The sequence below is a fragment of the Schistocerca serialis genome, chromosome 2 (genome assembly GCF_023864345.2).
Source record: "Schistocerca serialis cubense isolate TAMUIC-IGC-003099 chromosome 2, iqSchSeri2.2, whole genome shotgun sequence".
NCBI classification, from domain to species: Eukaryota; Metazoa; Arthropoda; class Insecta; order Orthoptera; family Acrididae; genus Schistocerca; species Schistocerca serialis.
Genome location: NC_064639.1, coordinates 415,170,196 through 415,194,202, shown reverse-complemented (window position 1 = coordinate 415,194,202; position 24,007 = coordinate 415,170,196). Strand labels below are relative to the sequence as shown.

At 34.5% G+C, this 24,007-nt stretch overlaps 1 protein-coding gene across 1 annotated transcript in view; it reads left to right on the top strand.

Moving 5' to 3' along the window:
• The window catches only part of LOC126457260 (regulating synaptic membrane exocytosis protein 2), a 1,246,504-nt gene that overhangs the window by 882,370 nt on the left and 340,127 nt on the right, over positions 1-24,007 (top strand). Inside the window, exon 20 of the mRNA XM_050093425.1 lies at positions 16,092-16,242. Within this exon, the coding sequence (XP_049949382.1) occupies positions 16,092-16,242 (151 nt within the window). The remainder of the gene's footprint in view (positions 1-16,091; positions 16,243-24,007) is intronic.

Below are 24,007 nucleotides of genomic sequence, written 5' to 3'. Positions count from 1 at the left end.
GCACAGGACTGTCTCAACTGATTGATCACACACTGACTATAGTAAACACCTTTCTACATTACCATTGCACTCACCACTTAACAGAGTTAAATTGTTCAGAGTTAAACTGTTCCACATTTGTATTTTTTAACCTGCGCATGCAACTTGATGCTGACACTATCTGCTGAATTATGAATAGCTAAAGTGAATAACTTAACAATGAAAACAATCAAGTTTTGACATTATAATGTAAATGGATGGACAAAAAAATCTACTCACCAAGCGGTGCAGAATATGCACATAAAAGAAGGTTATAATTATACAAGCTTTCCTTCTCATCCTATCCAGCAAGTCTTGCCTGAGCCGTGGTTGTTGACTGACTTTTCTGAAATCCACCCCTTTTCCTAGACCTCTCCGGTTCTCTTCCTTCTCCCCTCTTCCTGCCCGTTCAACCCTTCCACCAGAAGAAGGATCCACTGGCTCCGAGAGCTTGCATAATTATAACCTCCTTTTATGTGAATGTTCTGCTGCCATTTGGTGAACTGATTTTATGTCAATCCAATTACATTAAAGTGAATAACAGTAAATCTCCGGATTATCCAGAGGATCACTTACTTTCATTTTTTTTATGTAAGGGCATAGCCCAAGTACGAGTACAAGTTTCATTGAGGCACACACTTTAAATGATCTTAAGCAATCATACTGCAATTCTAAGAACCAAAGGACATGAAAAGGAGGCAATGATTTGGTAGGGGGTGAGACAGGGTTGTAATTAAAAGTAAAACCAGGTTACTGGAATGTAGGTGAATTATATCAGATGCTGCTGAGAAAATTAGATTAGGAAATGAGATACTCAAAGTAGCATATGAGTTTTGCAATTTGTGCATCAAAATAACTGACAGTGGTCAAAGTAGAGAAGATAAAAAATGTAAAGTGGGAATATCAAGAAAAGTATTTCTGAGAAATATTCATTTGTTAACTTCCAATAATATTTTAAGTTTTAGGAAGGCGTTTCTGTAATTAAGGAGAAATAAAGGTGTCAGAGAAGTTACTAAATGGATTTGAGGTTTCAATTCAAACACTACCTGGGGTCTGACAATCAGTTTATTAAATCTTTCCAGCCATCAAATCCACAGTTTGTGTTACCTGTATACTTTTAAATATGATCACTGTCATTCTGCTAGAACACCAAAAATTACTCTAGAAGATTGCTTAAGATTATGTGACTAGATCAGAACCCAACTAAGAAATACTGAATCAGATAGGAGATAAAGTAATTATATACTGCAATAATATATACTATAACTTACCTAAAATAAGAAATCAGTTGAAAGTAGACGTTCAGGAATGGAGGGAAGTGTGGGAGGTAAAAGTTGTAATTGGAGACCAATGAACATGAATAAATACACTGGATGAAGTCAACAAAGATAAAAATTCTTTTTTGTGCTGTTGAAGATTATGTAGATCTCAGAAGGCCAGGTCTGCACCACATTCCATGTGAATGTGACATGTCTTATGTGGGGCAGGCTATTACAACAGTGAAGGAGAAATCCAGGGAACATAACTGAAACATGTGACTAAAACACCTAAGCAGATCAGCTGTCACCCATTACTGGTTGAAATACAATCATGAAATGAATTATGATAAGATCAGTATTGTGGTGCAAATACCACATTTCTGGAACAGCATAATTAAGGAGAAATAAAGATGCCAGAAAAGCTAACAAAGCAGGATGAAGGTTTCAGTTTCACTGCTTTTAGTCTGGTACTCGATTTATTAAGACCTTGCCAGCCATCAAGTCCACTAGAGCTGGTAAATTCTGAGAGAATGAGGGTTTCGGTGTCAGCTCTGAAAAACAAAAGAGCATCAAATAACTATATTATGAAAGGGATAGATTTGTACTCACCATATAGAGGAGATGTTGAGTGGCAGATAGGCACAACAAGAAGACTGTTTATATTTTAGCTTTTGGCCAAATGACCTCCTTCTGAAGTAGAAAATACATGCACATTAACACGAGCACAACTCTCACACACATGACTACTGCTTCTGGCCACAGTTCTGGCTGCCATGGCCAGACTGTCATTCAGGGCATAACGGCTAGAAACAGTGATCACATGTGTGTAAGTTGTGCTTGTGTGAATGTGTGTGTTTTCTACTACAGAATGTCTAGCACTCTTTTCATTGTGCCTCTCTGTGACTCAATGTGTCCTCTATATGGTGAATAGCAATCTATACTTTTCATAAAATTGATGTTATTCCTTACTGGACTTCCCATTATTTGAATGAGCATCAAAGGGCCTATTGGCTTGGACATCAAACTCACCTGTAATAGTTTAGCAGTAGTTCACAAATTGGTTGAAATCCAGACATTGTGTGAATATAACAGTACAACTTCCAGCACCCGAAAACCATGACTGCATTTATCGTTATGTATGTTTCTGCAGCTCTTTAAATTCATTAGCATGCCAAAAATAATGAGTGAAATTTGGACAAGATTGGACAAAAGAAGACTAGTAGTTGGATCAGGTCATTTGAACCAATCCATGACAAATGTGATAAATGTCTGACACTTTTCTTTCAAACATTTTACAGTCAGGTGAAGAAAAAATGTGTAGATGTAAAATAATATCATCCAAATTATATTATAAAGTAAAAGAAAGCACAAAGAGATACTGTTGTAATAAAATATAGGACTTTTATACTTACTGAGTTCAGCAGTCAGCTTTCTCAAAAATTATGGAAGACATTACTGAACACTACATGAGAAGTAGAGAGTCATACATTTGTCAGTTAGCATATTTGAAGAACTATAGACAAGGCAGAAAGTAAAAGAAAAGGCTGTCAACCATAGAATGTTTAAGTTTGTTTCTGCAATAAATAAAGGGGAGAAAAGGCGACTTTGGATGCTGGTCTACCTGGCTCAGAAGAACCCAAATTAATTCTCAGTTTCTCACAGTATGGTATCTCTTTCTGGATACAGCATTTAGTCCAGTGTTTCCATCTCTTCATCATCTCTTCCTCTGTTTTTTCCTGTATCCCAGCTCTTGAAGTCTGTTCAGTCAGTCCTACTTCAGTGTTGTGTAAATAGACTTTTATATTCCACTTCATACTGTATTAACCTTCATTTTTTCTTTGGAGATAACTATTTACCTTACATTAATGGCTGCAGAATATTGCAGTATGTAACATGCTATCTTTTTTTTTTCACTTACACAGAAACTGCAAGAAGCATAACATGATTCATGCTGCCTCATGTAAAGTAAATTGTTTATTTCTTCTACACCACATAGGAACTGGCCTTCATTACTTATTGCTTAAATTATTGCCACACTTCATCCAACATCCATGCACTTTTTTTAAGGTCTTGTGTCTTAATCACAATTCTTTTTATTATAAATTCTACATTATACTTAGGAAACGCTGTCAGATTGATATCCATCACATTGATGCATTTCTCCCAAAAAGTGGAAGAATTCACTTGGTGTTGGCTTGCAGAAATGTGGAAGATGCAGTAACATTTTTTATCATGTGTTTTATGCAGTAATGAACTTCCAGAATAGATGACTGCATTTTGTGCCTAACTGTGTGCTTCCTGTGTCTTTTCAGTATCAGAGCATTATGTAGTTGAAAGAGATATTAAAATAGTTACTTTGCAGACTTAATGGTTTTTTCTTCAGTGTCAGGTCACTGGATGATACAGGATTGTTGCAATTTTCCAAAGTATCTGACTGCTTCCTGATTGCATTACTTCATACAATAGGCCCCTGTGCTTGAAGAAAGCAGGCAATTGTGACGATCATTATATTGACATTTACTGCAGTGATGGTGGTATTATATGGGTACTATACCAAATGGAACCATAAGTTAACACATATACTGACACAAAACCTTAAGAAACAGTCAGACTGCTTTATCATCTTCCACAGATTTTCTGTATCAGTGATATTATTCTTCTTATTTAGGATTGTTTGGGAAGTTCATACATTCAGTCTAAAATAGCTTTTACCCTTTAGTCAGAAGTTCATGATATGTCAATAAAAATAATCAATTTTTGAAAATATAATGTTATTGGATAGATAAAGAATCTGCTCACCAAGCAACATCCGGAGAACACACATATAAAAGGTATTACATATGCAAGCTTTCAGAGCCATTGGCTCCTTCTTCTGGCAGAGGGATTGAAGGGGAAGGAAGAGCAGTGAAGGGAAAGGACTGGTTAGGTTTAGGGAGAGGGGTAGAGTTTGGAAAAGTCACCCAGAACCACGGGTCAGGAGAGACTTACCACACGGGACAAGAAGGAAAGACTGATTGTTGGGGAATGCACCAGGCAAGAATAGGAAACCTGAGAGTTTTAAGGGGGAAGATACAGTAACATGCAAGACGGTGATTACTGCTAAAACATCGCACATGAGTTAATAAGATTGAAAAGCTAAGTGCATTGTATGTGATAGAGCTGGGAGTGGGACAGTGAAAAATAGACAGGTCAGAAAGTGAAAGATGTAGAAAAACGTAGGAACATGGGTGCAGAAGAAGCATAGAGTCTGAAAAGTGTATTGCACAGACTGACGGGGTGATGAAAGGCTATTCTAGGTGTGGTGGGAAAATCTGTGACAGGATAGATCTTTTTTCAGGGCATGATTTTAGGAAGTCATGGGCATGTCAAAGTAGCAGATTAATACATTTGAGGCCATGATGATACTGGATGACAGGTGGTGCACTCCTCAGTTGTTTTTTTAGGGATCAGCAGCACCAGGATTGGATGTGGTGTCTCAGGAAATCTGTTTTTGAACTAAGGTTGTAGGGTAATTATGTCCAGTGAAGGCTGAAGTGAGAATGGTGGTGTATTGTGGTAAAGAGTCTGCTTCTGAACAAATATGTTTTATTTGAATACCAAAGTTGTATGAAATGTTTGACACAGAAAGGATGGCAACTATCAGAATGTAAGTACTGTTGTTTGTTAGTAGGTTCAATGTGGACGTAAGTGCTTAGCTGGCCTTCTGTGATGATGAGATCATGATCTAGGAAAGTGATACGGGATTCAGAATAGGAACATGTGAATTTAATTGGAACAGTGCAGTTAGGAATTCCAGGAATTTTAACAGGTCAGCCTCACCATGAGTCTATTTGGTAAAGATGTCAAACCAGGGGCTGAAGGGTTATGAATCCCAGGAAGGAGGCACAGAAAGAGGAAATTTTTAGCATTACACAGACCATGTCTGCGGGGGAATTTGGTATAGAGGGAGGTGGCATCAATGGTGACAAGTAAGGTGTGTGGTGAGAGTGGGATTGGCATGAATTTCAGATAATCTATGAAATGGTTGGTGTCTTTAACATAGGAGGGAAAAATGTTCTAATGTTTGTTAATTCCTAAGGGACCAAACTGCTGAGGTCATGGTCACTAGACTTACACACTACTTAACTCGAACCTTCAGCGGGAGGGTCTGCACAATTTGTGACATTGTGCCTCTAACCGCTTGACCACTCCGCCCGGCAATATAAGAGGAAAGTCTTTGTACTATGGGTTGCAGGTGTTGATAAGCTAAGGCAGATATACATTTGGTGAGTGCTTTGAAACCAGCATCCAGGAAGGACAGCCAGGATGAAGGGGACTGTGGATCTTAGGCAGAAGGTAAAAGGTGAAGGTGTATTGTTTGGATGGGGTAAGAAATTCTATGGATTGTGTCCTTGCGAGGGTCCTGAGGTTTTAAGGGGTGTCTCCAGGTCAGTTTGAATCACAGGGATGGGATCTTGATGAAAGATTCTGTATGTAGATGTGTCAGACAGATGCCATAGACCTTCCATTACATACCCCTGTCCCTCAAGTACCACTTGTCTGCTTTGAGAATAATAATGGAATCATCAGTTTTTAGGCAACAGAGAGCCTGGAGTTCTGCAGAGGACAGGTTAGGGTCATGTTATAGGAACCTGAAGAAGTTTTGTGAAGCAATGCTGGATATGAGAAATTCTTTGAAGGCTTGTAAGGGATGATTTTGAGGTAGTGGTGATAGATAAAGTTGGGATCATAGTCAGAACTGTTTGAGGCAGGGTTCATTGTTAGATTTGCTGTTGGAAAGATTTTGGTACTGGGTTGCAAAGTGATACTTCCATTTGGCATTACTTGTGAATGAAAATAGGTCATTTGCCAGATTAGAACGATTAAATGCAGGTTTAGTGCTGAAAGTGAGACCCTTGGATATACAGATAATTAAGGAGGGTAGAGTGCTGTAGATGGGGGTTGAGAGCACTGTACTGTTGTGACTTGTTCTTGTGATTATGAGTTGTTGCTGGTAGCTCTTACTAACTCATACATGATGTTTTGGTGGTAGTTTGTGTCTTGCATATTACCCGGTCTTCCACTTTTAAGCTCTCAAGTTTTCAAAAATTGCCCGGTGCAGTCACCAACAATCAATCGTTCCTTCTCATCCTGTCCAGTAAGTCTCCAGTGATCATGGGTTCTGGATGCTCTCCAAACCCTACCCATTTTTCTAAAGCTCACCAGTCCTTTTCCTTCACCTCTCTTACTTGTCCTTCAACCTTTCTACCACAAGAAGGAGCCACTGGCTTTGAAAGCTTGCGTACATAATACCTTTTATATGTGTGTTCTCTTGCCGCAACTTGGTGAGTAAATTTTTTATCTGTCCAATAATTTTATGATATGTGTTTCTGTTATGCCATGCATTTTTCCCCACAGATTCCTCTGTAAATATAGAGCACTGATGAGAAATATGAGGACACTCCTGCGTCCTTTCTGTGCACCATCTCATTATTTGTGCATCAAATAGTTACAGATGTAAGCATTTCACCTGAAGAACTGTAAAATAAGCTGTAATTTTAATATGTTACATGTTATGTCTTCTATCTCATGTTAATCACCCAGTGCCAAAATTGCTGAGTATTGTAATGCCCCTAAAATCCACTAAATTCTTTGGGGTGCTTGCTTTGAAAGGAATTACTCAAAATAGAGAACTATGTATAGAAATTCCAGATAGTTTCAATTTTTTTTTAATCAAACATGATTTGCTCCATGAATAAAAGTTTCTGTCTAAATTAAGAGAACAACTTAAGGAAATTCCACACTAGTTTCAATTTTTTAAAAATCAGACATGATTTGCTCCATGAATAAAAGTTTCTGTCTAAATTGAAAGGCTTGCTATTTTGCTAAAAGCAAAGAGATCACGTGCTAAATATATACAATAAAGGAACTGTTATTTAACTTATTTTGATAATTAAAGGAAAATTCCAATATAAAGACAAGTAAAAAAATTATGTGTTGAATACTGATGTGATCAAACTTAGTAGAAGCTCGTAAAACAGCTTTAATGAACTGTGAAAAACCAAATGAAAAGTATTCTTTTTGCCAAGGCTTTCTCCTGTAAGAATGATAACAAACAACAATGTGCTTCTTTAGAGCATACTAAATATATTCAAATGTGATTCATGTCAGGAGATCAGTCTGGTTACTCCATGCACTGAAAAGTTGCTTTCATAGAAAATTATACACATAATGAGATCTGTATGGTACAGAGTTATCTTGTAAGTGAAAAGTTTTTGTCGTATAAGTTGAAATCACTGTCTGTTTCACTTGCATCAAGATGTGCGTAATAACTGAGAATATCACCTTTTGCAGGCCTACACTTCACAGTTGCACATGGTAAGACATGAAGATCTGTGGGTTCACTTATAAATATTTCACTCTATTGATGAACACTGACTTCATCTTTCATAAATATTTGGTAGATGATAAGGGGTTTTTGGCATCTCACCAAATCATATATGCATTCTGTCATTTTTCACTACTGTGAAGAATCAGGGATAAAAAGAGAGCACTGCAGAAATGGTTGGCCAACTCTTGTACAAACAATCTACAGAAGTTTTATGTTATCAGTATGCAATAATGTCATTGAGCTGTAGCACTATCCCTTTGGATGCATAATGGTAAATCTCTTCTCATTTGATTCCATTACAGTACTTGTCAACCCTCAACTAAATCAATATATTCTGAACTACACTTTGGAAATTGCTGCCACACTGTTCAAATAGCAGGAAATCAACATTTTATCTGTAGAACAACTCTGTCTATAGTTTGGTGGGCCAATAGTTTAACAGTGTCCCTCCATTACTAACCTAATCTAATAAATGATGCACAGATGTATTGCAATCAACCTTGCTGTCTCAGATGTATTCTGTTATCCTAAAAGCAGCAACTGCTGTATTAATATCAGATATCCAGTTTTCTGCTGAGTGCTGATAATCCAAGTGAAGTGAAATGTTGCCAGATTGCAGGTGTCATTTTCATAGAGCAGTACTCTAGTAACAACATATTCATCATTGGTTGTAATTGCTTTATGTTTTCCAATAACTAATGTCAGTTTTGTGATTTTGTATTAACTTATATGAATCATTTTACAGCTAGTGATTTGTTTCTACCACTGTTTTGACTAATTAAAAAAATTAAATAGTATTTTTTTTTTTCAAATGTTATTTGTGAAAGAGATGAAGGCACGTAGTATTAAATACAATGCTTAACTTCAGCAGCCAATGTTCTGAGTAGCAGTAGATGATGCTGCTAACACCAGTATAAGCACACTGAAAATGTTGGCTTCATTGTATGTTGTACAAAAAAAAAAAAGACTTTCTCTGCAAAATGGAAGAGCAATACATCAAAGGAGCATGTTGTTGCTTCTGATGTTGCCCCCACTGATGCATTATGCAGTGTATATCAACAATATATCTAAAGAGTAGTTTGAAACCTCAAGATTAGATGCAGTTCTGCAGTTCTTAAGCTACATCCAAAGCAGTTCCAGTCTCTCAGAATCTGCATTTGCAAATAAGCTGAATAATCTGATTAATGTTCTGAATCACAGTCAAAGCACTCCAGTTTGAACATTTAGGCAACTTATGCAAAATATTTACAAATTAAATTTATGTGTTTGATTATGGTCTATGTCAACTGCTATTTCTTCTTTCAGTAACTGTAATATAAAAATTTGGGGAATGGTGGAAAAATCCACTTCTGGCCAATAAGATTTAGGTTTTTGTAAATACTTAAGACTATTGGTGCAGTGGTTGCTTTGAAAATGACATTGTTAATTCCATTCCCCCTTCCTTCCCCAGTGTTTGTGCTTCACCTCTAATCACCTCATTGTCAGCTCTCATTCTAATATAAAAAAATGTGCGGAGTTTGGTTTAGGGACTACTAAAAGGACTGCGCAGAAATATTCTCTTAATGAAAAGCAAAAGTGTTGTGATGATCAGATCTTGCTTTGTGAAAGATTCAAAGAGGTAGAATTACAGTGGAGGAAAAAACTGAGAACATTTCCACAATGTTGCAAAGCTCATATACTGTTGGCTGTAATTGCTTAGTCTTTCATCTTCTAAATTATTATGTAGGAATGCACTTGCAGCAATGAGGGATTGTGTGTGGCTAACATATTTTCTAATGATTTTTTTATTTGTAAAATGAGGAAGAAGTACCCTTCTTTTAATCCATTAAAATGATTTTGATGAATGTGAAAGTGTAATGGTCATCTATGCTAGTCAAGTTTTCTTACAGCTTTTTGATAAGATTATGACACAATTGTACTTTCCTTCAATGTGACTGTCAGAACTGTCTGCTAATAATAATGGATTTTGCATTAACAGTGTTGTTTGAATAAACTGACATCAGATTTTTTAGTCTCTGTTATGAAAACGAAATTTTCTCGAGATCCATTCACATTGACAAGTGTTAGATGCTGAAAGGTATAACTGTTTCTAATTTTCAGTGAAGAAGCATTTTCTGGAATATCAGGGAATTATTGTATTGTTGGACAAAATCTGAGTGAAAATATTTCACCAAAAATAATCATACTGGCTTTTTATGTAGCCATGACAAAATATTTATATATACCAATATAAAATATTATTAAATATGTTGATCTCCTGTATTAATAATCAGACAGTTGCCTATTATATTAATGAAAGATGGAGTGTCTTGTCAACATATTAACATAAAGACATAAAATTTAAACTCAAAGGGAGAAGTTGCAGTATCATTTCCATAATTGTCTAATTTTTAGCACTCTGTCTATGTTTTAGATTATGTAACACCAGTGGCCAGTATTGTCAAAGTCTAGTGTCAGCCATTTCAACAAATCCCTGCTACATCATATAAATCAGTAATAAACTCTACAAAATCTATCAATCAAATTAATGTTAATATTGTTGGCACCCATAATAAGACCAATACTCAGCTAACAGAGTCTCTTAGCTATTGACCACACTGGACATGAATCATAAAAACCAGAAAAATTATTCATTGCATATAGTTAATTTAAATTATTTTACTTGATTAATCATTCTTAAATGTAGACTACTTAATAAATTAAGAAATATGTAGTACGAGACAAAAAGCATGAAAAACGTGAAATAAACAACTATGTTAATTTAAAGAAGCTAATACTAAATAATAACAATCAGAAAGAATAGATTGCTACTGAACACATACATCAGGCATTGAGTCACAGACAGGCACAATAAAAAAGAATGCTAGATATATTCAGTTATTGGACTAGGTCCTTCATCAGAAGTAGGAAAAACACTGGAGATGACAGTGACCATGTATGTGTCAGCTGTCCTTGTATGAATGTGTTTGTTTTTCCCTATTTGATGAAGGATTTATCTGATTGACTAGTATATCTAGCATTATTTTCCATTGTGCCTTTCTGCAACTCAATACCTCCTCTGTGCGTTGAGTAGCAATCTGTTCTTTCTGATTGTTGTTATCCACCCTGGAGTTTCCATTGTTTAACACTACAGTAATATTAATTTGACACTATTTTTATCATATTGGAAATGAATAAACTGTTGATTTTTAATTTGAATACCTCTATTCCTCTGTACATCAGACAGTAAATGTTAGGTAATCAATGCGAAGCATCCAGAAATTGCATGTCTCACTTGCCACTGTAAGAAATATCCTGACTTGTTGGAATCATGAACCATTACTGTATGGAGTACATTGATTTGTATCTTTCACTTTACAAGATTTTTTTGTGATAACATTCTGTGTCCATCTTCAGCACTAGCCATTCTAATTTATTTGTCTGTGATGTTTGTAGAGGACCTTTAGCGAATGCAGAGATGGTTTCTTGAACTATGCCAGGTTTTATTTCCATCATGTTTTCACTTTACAAGATTTTTTTGTGATAACATTCTGTGTCCATCTTCAGCACTAGCCATTCTAATTTATTTGTCTGTGATGTTTGTAGAGGACCTTTAGCGAATGCAGAGATGGTTTCTTGAACTATGCCAGGTTTTATTTCCATCATTTTTTTTTTTTCAAATGACTTAAAGATAACTCTACCCCAAGAGACCTTCTCATAAATGAAATACGAAAATGTCATGGTTCATTGCGTGTACCTACTCAAAATTACAGGCAGTGAATAACAAGTCTATGTTTCACTATTTGTTGACCAAATCAGGCTATACCATACTAAGAAATAATCCTTTTTTTTTGTTTTTGTTTTAAAACTCATGAAGTTTTAAATCTCAAGGGAAATACACATTTGTTATTACTATATCAAAAGCTACACAATACTTAGACATTATTTACTCATATAATAAATACATAAGTATGAGGAGCCCCTTATGGAGCACATATAACAGAAAGAGTAAAAGTAATCACTCACCATATAACCAAAGTGTTGACTTCACTGTCCTCTGAGGGGCGCATAAACAAGGTCGGAAACACTGAGTTCACCTGTTCAAAATCACTTTTGCACTGTGAGTGGGTTACCTTTACTGCCTCCATCATCATTGTTATCATCATCATCATTGTTGCTATTGTTGGTAATGTTTTAGAAAGTCTGTTACTATCTAGGGCTTTGTGTGCTGCTTCAAATTAATGGAAGGCATTTTATTATTATACAAATATATTACAAGTTATTGCATTAAATAAAAGTGATTATTTTTTAATTGCATAGTATAGGAATTGTTATGATAGGATCTTCCTTTTTATTTTGTACAGCATCCACAAACAGTTGTGTTGCTATGAATTTTAACCATAGTATTTATTTCATGGCTTATAATGTAGAAAGTTACTGTTGATATTGGCTTATAGTGATCTGGATGCCAAGGCAATTCTGATACAGAGCATATGAAATATGAAAAATAAATGTAATGCTATAATGCAATGGTTGATAAAACTATACAAGGTCTGAAGAGAAATGTACAGATCCACATATGGACACAAATACAAATATCTGAACAAAATACTTGTTGCAAGTCAGACGTGTACCTTAGACGATCATTTAATTCTAGCTAGAATGTCTTTGACATAATAAAATTCAGAAACAATTTAAATATTATCATTATTATATATGTATTTCTAACTTCATTATGACAGAGTTGCCCATTTTGGAAAGTTACAATGACCAGTAATGAATAAGACAAATGAATAAAAATAGGAGAAGTTTGAAGGAAGGAAGGAAGGAAGATTACAGTTTAATCTCCCATTGATAGCATGTTGAAAGAGATAGATAAGTTCATTATGTTCCATTGGATGCGCAGTGTTTTCGGCATTACTTTGAGCGATTACTTTTGAAATGTTCTGAATATAGGCAATCTCAGCATCATTGACACCTTGAGTGAAAGTTTATCAAAATCACATGAATCCACACATGAAATCCCCAGTTCCGACCTTTGGTGTCCTAGGGCACACATTTTATGCATACATTTCAATTAGCCATTGACACATTTCTTTCCCATGTAATCTTTTTCTTTTTATGTTCTCTACTTTAAAAAAATTATTTCTTTCTTCTGCTCACTTTTCTGTCTTTCTTGACTGCTTTAAGCCTACATCTTTCATGCCTTCCAAATTAGTTCTCCTGTGGCTTCCTACTGTAACATACCATTCCATTAACTTCTGATGAATTTGAATTTCCCTTGTTCAAATAATATTGTTTCACTTCAGTCCTAACTGCTGTTCCTCTGAAACAGAACTCCTTAGTTATTTAATTAACTTTACTTATGTGGTTTTATACTGCTTTTCATAGTACTGTTTTCACCATTTTTACTTTATCTTGGAATAAGGTGTTCTGTTTATGGAAAATGGAAGTTCAAAGTTTACCTTTTTTTCTACTGGTATAATTGTTATATACCATTTAGTAACTGAAGTTTTATAGCATTCTTTAAGATGTTAAAATTTTATCATGCTTAACTATACCAACAGAAGTTTTTCATGTCTTTAAATTTGTGTCAGCCATAGAAGGAAATTGTTTAGGGAACAAAAGTTACACATTTAAGGTGGAACAGCACTTTTATAATAAAGAAAATTACTCTTGCACCTTTCAGATAAAATCTACACAGAAACAGCAAACAGAGCTGAAACCTGCATACTCATATATTTTGTAGTGTTAAAATTTATTTATAACACATTATACATATATATATATTTCACTTACTGTTACTGCAGACATAAAAATATAGACAAGTGCTATTATAATGTATGACATTTATGTTGCTCTTTGTTTCAACCATAATGTACAAATTTCTTTCCTGTTTAGGAAACAAGAGTACTTTTCACATTTATTTCTGCTGTATTTCTATGAGTGACTGGGTGGTGTCTCCTATGGTTGAATCCACACTACTAGATTTATTTCACACCACTTTTAATATGCATTTTAATTATTAATGTTTGAGGTGCTCTCCATACTTGAGTGAAAACTATCAGATGTGTAGTCCCTAGTATGAAGGAAAATTTGCAAACTGCAATTTTTGAGATTTGCTAAAGCCTTGTGCATTAGTTCTCATTTATGTAATTTGTTTGTTGTTGGTAATATGATTATGACACATAAAAGTGACAATTTCATAGAATGTGTCTCAGAACTGGCTAGAAAGAAACTTGCATTCCGTCTGCTCATGGTATGTTCAAGTAATTGAGGAACAATTATAGATAATTTTGATGAAGAATCCTGGTGCTATGAAAGTAGCCATCATACTAAGCTCCTATGTGCCTTTCAAAAAATGTCCAATCAGTTTTAGGTGAAATGACCTGAAACCCAAAATATTGTCAGGCCAGCTTTCAAGTGATTCAGCTCATCACAGCAGGAGGACATTGTACTGAACTCATACAAATTGTAACTAAAATGTTTGATTTGTTTGAATGTGGGTGTGGTGAAACTTTTTAATTAGGTTCTCTACATTACAACAGCCACAGACCCAAAGCGGTGTGAAGCTGAGGAAAGTACTACACCAAAGTTATATCTGCCAGCTCTTTCAAAACAATTTATTTCCATCTGTATTGTTATTTAGCTAGCTGTTGTTGTTTTGCATATATTTTAAATTCCCTAATTTTTAGTCATGGACATTTTTCTACTGTTGATTGACTTAAGCTTCTTGAAAGGAAAATTATTTTATAAATGTATAAGGGTATGTGATGAGTTTACTGTCTCCTGTTTCATAATTCCCTCCTATTTCATTGTTCCAAAATATTCTTACATACAGAGAGACAGACAATTTCAAAATTTCTCCATTGTGTACTCTGATTTAACTCACATTACAAAACAGATTATTTGAAGGTACATTCTCAAAACTTACAAGATACTCATTTGAGTCAGGGTACACACTATGTCTGGCATGACATCGGCATTACTGCTTATCTTGCAAGGTTGGTAAAATGAGCTCTTTGTGTATGTTGCAAGATAGAGCCTCTTTTAAGTGATTATTCAACTGAAAATCAATTCAAAAGGCCATGATTAAGTGTATTTCCAGATACTTTCACATTACTCTATTCAGTACATTAAGAATGTAATGTGCAACTTTCTCCCTTTCAAAAAATAGCCGATCCACGTGACGTGGTGGCTTCCCATGGACCGAGGTCAGCTGATGATCTTCCCTTGAAGAAAGGTCTGACTTACCTCTCAAACCACACATTGCAAAAAGTTTTCTTTATATTCACACTTTCACATGTATGCTTCTGAAACTTACTCTTGGCCTCAAACTTTTTATTTGATAGAATATCACAAAGATGTAGATTAGAAAAATATTCTCATCTAATATTTGCATAAACAGTATGATTTTCATTCAGTTGTTTTTAATGTTAGTATGTACATGTAATTTTTGTCATTTTGCTAATAAGTCAGATATGAGTCTTGAAAAGCTGTTGTCCTCAGCATATTTTAAGAGAGGTGACCTGGTAATGGTGATGCCTGATCATGTAAAAATCTGAGTAGAGAAAGATTTAAAAAGCTTATATTGAATCACTATCCTTAGAGATATTTGGTAGTACTGCAATACTTAGAAATCTAATTGAGTTCATTAGTTCATAAAAATGTATTAGGCACATATACATCGAGTGCCTGCACATTTTGCTGTCACATTTAATTGATTGTGATCATCTATGTTTTCAACTTCTTCATGATAGGACAAACACTTGGGATTCTGTTTAACACTGAATGTTGTACAGGCCTTTAGCAATTTTTAAAACCTTTCCTAATTTTTAACAAATATGAAAGAATATTATCATAATTAATCCTACTCGATATTAATATTCCTGTAATGATCTGCTCCATCAAGACTTCTTTAACCTTACCATCATAAACATTATAGACATGAAATATGTCATTCAAAATGTTCACTGCTTTGTATATTGAAAGATAGTGCTTTCCTACTGCAACTTCTGTTTCTTTAAAAAAAATGGTTGCTGTATAATTAACTTAACTCAGCACATTTCCTTAATTGTCCATTTATCAAAAAGGTGCAAACTACATCTTGAATGAAATGAAAAGTTGGTTCTTCTTCAATAAGCTATTCAGTATTGTAATGTTACTACAGTGATTTACCTGTCTACAGATATATCCCATATCTCTATTAGTCATAACAAATGTTCATTATGGGAGACAAGCTCAAAATTTGAAATACTAATGGTATGTACACGTAATGATATTTAAGAAGAAAAACATTTAAAAAAGTGTTTCAACAATCAGTTCAAAATAGAATCCTAACTGAGGACAACTGCTTTCAATATTTGTATGGAATCAATGTATCTTTCTCTCTTAGAATGATAACTGTTGTTTTTCATCATTACTTTGCTCATATGTATTTCTTACCTCCAAAAATACTTATGCAGGTCGGAAACGTAGGTTAGGTTTCGGGCGAAAAGGCAAAACTTCATTTACCGTCCATAGAAGCGAGGAAGTTTTACCTGATGATGTGCGGCACCTGGTCAAACAGGGTTCGAGTGCCTCAAGCGACGGGGAGGGCTCACAAGATGGAGACAGGTTCGGGTTATGAATCATAAGCAGAACCCTGTGTCAAAGAGTAATACAGAATTTTAAACAGTGCTTGAATGTAAAAAGTTGCCTATGGCTAATATTTTTTAACTCTTAGATATATTGTTTGAAACATCTATTTTTATACACAGTGCATGTTCAAATGCAAGGCTCTTCAAGAATAATATTTACAAAGATATTAAGGATTGCAATGCGAAAAGCAAAATTTTTGCTTTAATGCAGAAAAAATGCAGATTTTACACAATCTATGCAGTGATTCAGTGTGTGAGTTACATCTACATCCCATTTTCAATACAGTTTCTCTTTTCTTCAGTATATTTCTACAGTGTTTTGTGATTTCTGTGTACAATATGAAATAAAATTTTGTGATATATTACTTTAAAATGAATATATCAAAATTCAGTAGAGGCTGTTGATGAAGATTCAAATCCCTTTAGTTAATTATGGTGTGTTTGTTTTCATGCTTTCAGAAAACTGAAATTCAAATTGCTAGCCTAACATTCTACATGACGGTTTTCATGTACCACTTCAGGAAAATGCTGGGTTAGTTCTTGAACCTTCTTTTTTTTTTATTTTTAACTACCATCACTGTAGTTATTGTTTGATGTGACTACTAAAATTAGATGAAAGGAAGCATATAGTAATGAATAAAGATTTTACCTCATTTATTATAAACGTGGTAGGAAATGATCAGGGTCCTTTCTTTAATTGTTAGATACCAGTAATAATATTGCTTAGTTGAAGTAGGTACAATTCTTCTTTATTACAATATGAACAATATTAGAGCTACTAAAACATTTAAAACCAGCAAAATGACATATCATTGTTCGTGAAGGCATTACTCTGCAACCAAAATCTTGCAGCAACTTACTTGGTAAATTTTTCATTCAGTGTTGTTTAAAACTGTATTACTCAAAAATTAATACATTCCATTTATCCTGACTCAGCACCTACCTCATTTTATGCTACTTTCTTCACAGAACCAATTTAGAGTTTCTTATTTAAACAATATTTTGTGTGCAACAGACTTACCTGCAGTGTCTGAATATGAAACTGGTATTGTACTCGCATTCAGAAAGTACATGACATATCCTTATTTTACATAGTACAAAAGTAAAATTTATTTTCTAATCCATTCCAAACTTATTTTTAAGGGTTTACAAGGATTAATACTTTTTGAAAGTGTTTGATACATGAAACTAAAAAGTCATCCAAAATAAATATTCAGATATGCACTTTATATCTACAGTTTTTTTCAAAAAGAATCATTTTCTTGTCAATTTGGTGACTACTGCAAGTTGTGGAACAAGTCAGTTGCACTGTTGTTAGTTGTTACAGTTATCTTAATGTGTCCCTTTCCCTGATATCCTACCTCCTCCTTCTTTTCTTTTGGGAGAGAAGAAGTTGTTAGACAGCACCTGGAAAAAAGCTTCAGTGATTACGAGGAACAGTGTACTAACACAAACTAGAGATTGGTTCCCAGTATTGAAACTGAAATTACTAGATCATGTCAAAATACAAATCAGCAGAGGAATGTTCATTATTTGTCAGTGTGATGCTCAAAAAAATTTGTCGTTATGTGCAGTTGAGACTTTTATCGGTGGTTTTTCGGAATCGAAAAGAAAGAAGAACAAAAAAGAATTTTTACTTCCCTACCTAGTGGAAGGTGATAGACAGGACAATTATGTAGTACAGTTTCATCATGAGTTTTATTAAGAAAATACAGATTTTATTGATGTCGGAATGATGATTTTATTTCTGCTTGTCTTCATTAGCGTTTTTAATACTACTACGTTTATTTTGTAGAAATGTTCAACATTTTGATAGTGTTCTTCTAATTGTTATGTTTGAAGTAAAATTTAAGAAAATTATCTATGTCAATTAATTTTTGAATGTTTAGAGATTCATCTTTGGTGATGTTTCTTTTTGATTCTGCTCTCTGATAGTAAATGTTTCTTGTCATGGTAATACAAGTGTGCTAAATACAATTATTCAATATTTGCCAGAAGTAACCAGCTGCACATTGCATGAACTCGGATGGCTATGTCATGTGTACTTTTTCTGTAGCTTCATCTTTATCATTTAGTAGACCAAGAAAATACAGTACTTGAAAGAAAAAATGCGCATCTGAGATACGCTTAGCTGCTTCTGCACTTTGAAAGGAAGAACACTGTGAGGGAAAACTGTTGGCTGTCATCCATGCTGCTTTCTTTGAAATTTCTGTAGCATCTCTAGATTAGTGCTTGTGTGCATTTACGGTATATACATAGTGGTGGGTACAAAAAGATGATAGTTACATATAATAGCTAGATGAAATTATTATGTTTATGACAAAATTTTTGTGTTATCATCAGTGTTAGGCACAGTACACTACAGCATGTGATGCTGCTACTTATTAGAAAAGTAGTAGAAAATCAATTGTGTTTTGATGATATGGTGCTGTAGATATATCTGAGGCTACGTGAAGGTAAGCTTCATTAGTTTATGCAAATCAGGAAAATGTTGTGAATTGACTATAACTCCTTTCTTTCTAGTGGTAATATTCTGCTCAAGACTACTCCAACTACCTAGCGTTACATAAACACACTTCTCTCTTTTCCTACCTCCCCCCCTCCCCCCTCACCCTTCTCTCTCACTCTCTCTCTCTCTCTCTCTCTCTCCCCCTCTCCCCCCCCCCCCCCCCCCCTCTCTCTCTCTCTCTCTCTCTCTCTCTCTCTCTCTCTCTCTCTCTCTCTCTCACACACACACACACACACACACACACACACACACACACATATACACATGAAAATGTACAAACCGTCCATATTTCCTATTGGCACCTGCATCATAATCCATTTCAGTACGATGAGGTAGTCTAGGTGTTCCATTAGCAAGAAATGTCTGAAGGAAAATTTTAAATATTTACTGAGAAAATCTCTAAAGTACACCGAGCCATTAAATTGATTGTTCTGGGAGTCACTGTGATGTTATTCACCATCTATATGAGGAAAACTTTTCAAAATGCATTAAGTCCACAAATAGAAATTTTATTGGAGACCAAATACTAACATCAAGTAAAGTTTTATATTAACAGATAATTTGAATATGAGAAGCTATAAATGGTTCTGTGTATAATAAAATGAGATAAATAAGAAAAATCTCACTCTTTGTTTAAAGACATAGCTGCTACTCATATTTTTAGAATCTGTGGAGTTGTTTCATTTTGCATCAACAACAGGGATATTTCATGTTTTGGACAAAATTTACATAACAAAACTCAAGAATCTATTCCTTAACTTTTATTGTGAGCAAAAATAAATCATGTAAAGAAAAAGAAAGTACATCCAACTGCAAAATAAACAATACCATAAAAATTAATGATTTTGGTTTAATGGTAACATATTGTTTGTATGAGAAATATTCATTTATTCTGAGAGCACTTATCCAAATTTGCAATTATGCAGTACATTTTTAAACAATATTTAAAGATTACAACCAAAATTATAATTAAACTTGTTATATTAATTATACAATTTTTTTCAAAACCAAAAGCTTTTTAATCCTCTTCATAGCATTTGATGTCAAGGTCCTTTCTCCAAACAATCTCACTCTTCATCCTGTTCTTGCCCTTCCTTATCTGATCCATCAGATCATCTCTCTCAAGAAGTTGAACATAAAATGCCGGCTTTTGTCATCTTTCCAATTGTCACTAAAGTGCTGTTTTAGAAGGATGGCTTTTTGTGATTGAATAGGGTATGTCAAGTTGACAACATTTTGGTCAGGTTTATGATCTTTTTCTACACTGCTTTTTAGCACTGTCATATAACTTTTCGATGCATCATCCAAGCCATACGAAGTTTCTATTTTAAAAGTGGTGTATGTTCTTTTCCCCTTTAGTTTCTTTTTCACTATTATTCATTTCATCTCTGTTATCTCCAATGGCTTCTTCAGGTAATGAAGAGGTCCATAAAGCTTAAAACATTCCAGTCTGTTTCTAGCATCCAAACACCCCCATTTTCTGATAAATATTCTGGTACTATTGAGGAGTTAATATTCCAGGCTGTTTCTGAAGACTTTTCTCCACTGTACCAAAAAGGCAATCCATAGGCAAGTATGAATGACCATGCACTGGAAGTATTAGGCGTACTTTTTTCTCTTTGTGTCTGGAGGTTTTTTATAAGTCACCAGTGCAGAGGATGATCTACATAGGAATTTCTTTTCTGCCCCCGGTAGCCTTCAGAAAATAATCGTCTATTTTTAGTGTGTTCTTCCTATCTATGCTTACATAGAGCATCTATAAAGGCTGAAGCTACTTCATTTGATCTTTGACCAGTTTAATTTTAATTTCTAATCAAATGGTGACGTCTACGGCTTAAATGATTTTAAAGTACTGAAGCATATGCTTTTATGTGATGTAAGAAATGGAATAAAGCATGACAAAACATGGTGTAAACAACAAATAAATACTTTAAATATAGCAACTGGAGAGTTTAATATCAAGAAAGAAAATACACTGAGAAGTGAAGTTCATATCAGAATTTTCTTTTAAAATCACATACTTTTCCATCTGCTCCACCTTTCTTTTCACTGTGCCTTTCTGCCACTTCCTAGATCCAGAATAGCAGTCCCCTACATGTACACTTTCTTCCATGTCTGTCATATTTCACGTGAACTGCAAGCTCACACAAAAGCACATTGATAGACAACAAATCTGTTGTATATGACTATGTGTTTGCCACAATGATAAGCAGTATACGATGGAAAGAATTTTCTAAATGTTTCTTGTATTGATGTCACAGATTTTAGTGGACTTTAGGTCCTACTTGTTTTATAATCAGGAAAAAATGAACCAATTTTGATTTGAATGTCATTTGATCCTGGACATATTGCATTTTGAACCAGATATCAGACTTTGAACTTGATTTTAATGGTTAAAAATTGAGTTTTGAATGAAACAACACCATAGCTTGATGCAGCCTATGTGCTTCAAACTAATTTATGATTACAGTTGACTCTTCACATTTTGAAAAGTCACCCTGATGTAAGTCATAACTAGTTACTATAGTGAATAAGGGTTAATACATGTAAATCAATTGGTCATTCTATGTAGACTTGCACATAAGATTGCAGGAAGACTATGCTGTTTTGGCAGAAGTGAAATATAAATGAAATGAGACTTATACAAGAGATGGCAGGAATACTGTGTACTTGTGGCAATATATAAAATGTGACAGGGTCTTCCTGGATCTTAAGTACTTACTTTACTGTATAATAAATTGAGTTATTCCTCCTGACATTTTAACATAGAAATTCACAGACTGAAAGAATGTCAAAAATGTGACCTTGGCTCCTGTAAGTCATCTGTCTTCAAATTATACTGATCTCTCTCTCTCAAACTGTTGTCTATGTCCTTTTGTTTCGCCGTCTCTCTCAAGTTAGTCATCTTCTTCCTCCATTATTACATTGAACATTAGTTTATTCTCCTTCTTCCCTTTCTTTTACTTATTGTGGTTTAGTTCATAGATTCTTTTTATTAATGTATTTCTTCTCTTCGCTTTTGGATTCTTTTGTTACTTCACTGGTATGTCCTGTCTGTTTCTCATCTACACACTTTTCTCCTTGTTTATCTTTGCTTGTCAAATGATGTTTCTCTGTTGCTTTTAAGTGTTTAAGTTCTCTTATCACATTAAATGCTTGCATTTAGTTTTCTTTTATACTGTTATAATGTTTCTGCTATGACTTTGAAAATGCATGACTTTCCATGTTAAGACTGAAGTAGTCTCGTTTTCTCCTACTCTCTCTTCTCTCATGCCAGATGAAAACACTTGTGTAAATGCTAACCTTCCCACCATCTATTATGCGTCTGTATCAGTCTGCTACAATTTATTAAGAAAATGCTTTTTCTGGCTTTATTTGCCAAGAAAAATTCAGGGGTAAGTAACACTGTGTTACTATGGAAAACAGAAACAAAAATGAAGCAAAAAGTCAACAGGAAACCACATTAAATTAGTAATTTATGTGGCTAGTATGATACCTGTCTTTGACTCCCTGCAAAAATACATTTGTTGCTGATCATTTTTTATTTTCATGATTGCAGTTTCAACTGTAAGGCCATTATCAAGTAGTGCACTGTAGACGACTGTGCTTCAGCATACGTCAAACGTTTAAATCTGCTGACATGTGCACACCATTGTCATATCTGGGTCTTGTAACTGTCAGAATACAGCAACATTAAACTGGTGTGAGGCAGCATATGTCATGTAAATCATATAAATTACACAAAATATTACAAATGATGACATGCTTAACACAAATCCCAATGAATCACTGTTCTTGCACACTGTTTACATATTAGCTAAAGCAGTTCACAGCTCCATTCATTTGTTCATTCATAAAGAAGAATTGAGGAAATGAGTAACAGAATTTCCATCTCATATCAGTGACAGCTATCTATTGCATTTCAAGAAGAATGACAATTTTCAAATACAATGATATGCTTTGAATGTATGAATAACAAAAGCACCACTTACGTGAAACCTAATCTGACATTTCCTACATAATATCATGAAAACCATATAGTGAACTACTGATGCATATTCTTTTTTCTTATATCTTAAGAAGGTTTCATTTTCAATCGTAATGATTTATATCTGTGTCACTGTATTGCGTGATTTGCATCTCTATTGAAAACTCAATAGCAGAATGGAATTTGTTGTCCTGGATGGACAGTCATTCACCAAGATAGCCATGAAGGTAACCTCAGGTGTGTGTCAGAGGTGCATGATACATTCAAATTGAGAATCTGTAACTCAACGGCTTAAAATCATTATAACCATGGAGTTTTTGCAGGTGATGCCTTTATTTCTAATGAAACATTAAAATGTAATAGCTTTTTGATTACACTGTTAATGACTCACAATTTGAGTAAGTCGTATCATACAAATACCTAAGAGAAACCATGGGTGAGAAAGATCACATGGTTCTGATGTGAGCAATGTAAGCGACAAGTTGATTTCCTTATTAGTATTCCAGTAGTCTGTATAATTCACATCAACACGATCTAACAAGAAAGAGAAGCATGTGGAATGATGTTTAACACAGTTGGTTACAGGCCCTTTAGGTTGATTTGGGAAAACCAAAGAGCTGTTGGAGAATCTGGATTGATAGATTCTGAAAGAAAGACATCTAGTTTATTGTGGAAAGCTATTTACAAATTTCCAAAAATATCATACATCTGTCTTCTATAAGCTAGTAATACCTAGCAGTACCTATAAGCATTATTTCCATAGGGATTATGTTGCATATATTGAAGTAATAACAGCTCCTATAGCTGAGAGCAGTTAAGCAATTATCTCTTAATGGGAAACGAAGACTTATTAATACTAAAAATTACCCTTAGCTATGCACCTTGCTATCCAGGAGTCACTGAGAATACTTTCAAATATAATACAGACTCTTGACTTTCTACTAATATATTTTCACACCTATCTTAAGAACTCTGCTTGAAGTTGAATGCACCAGTGCAAAATTAATGAAGGCTGAAAAATGTGCTTCTCTGAGAAGGCTGCTCATGAACACAATGTACGCAGCCATAAGATTATCATGGACTAAAAATGCTTCCTATTGGTATTTTCTTTCTTTTTTAGGTGAAGGAATACTGCCATACCTACTTCTTGTGAGACAGTGGTCATGATAAAAGACACCACATTCATTTGCTTATACTCTAATCCTATTGCCTCATTTCACTTTTGTTAACTGACCAAAGTTAGTG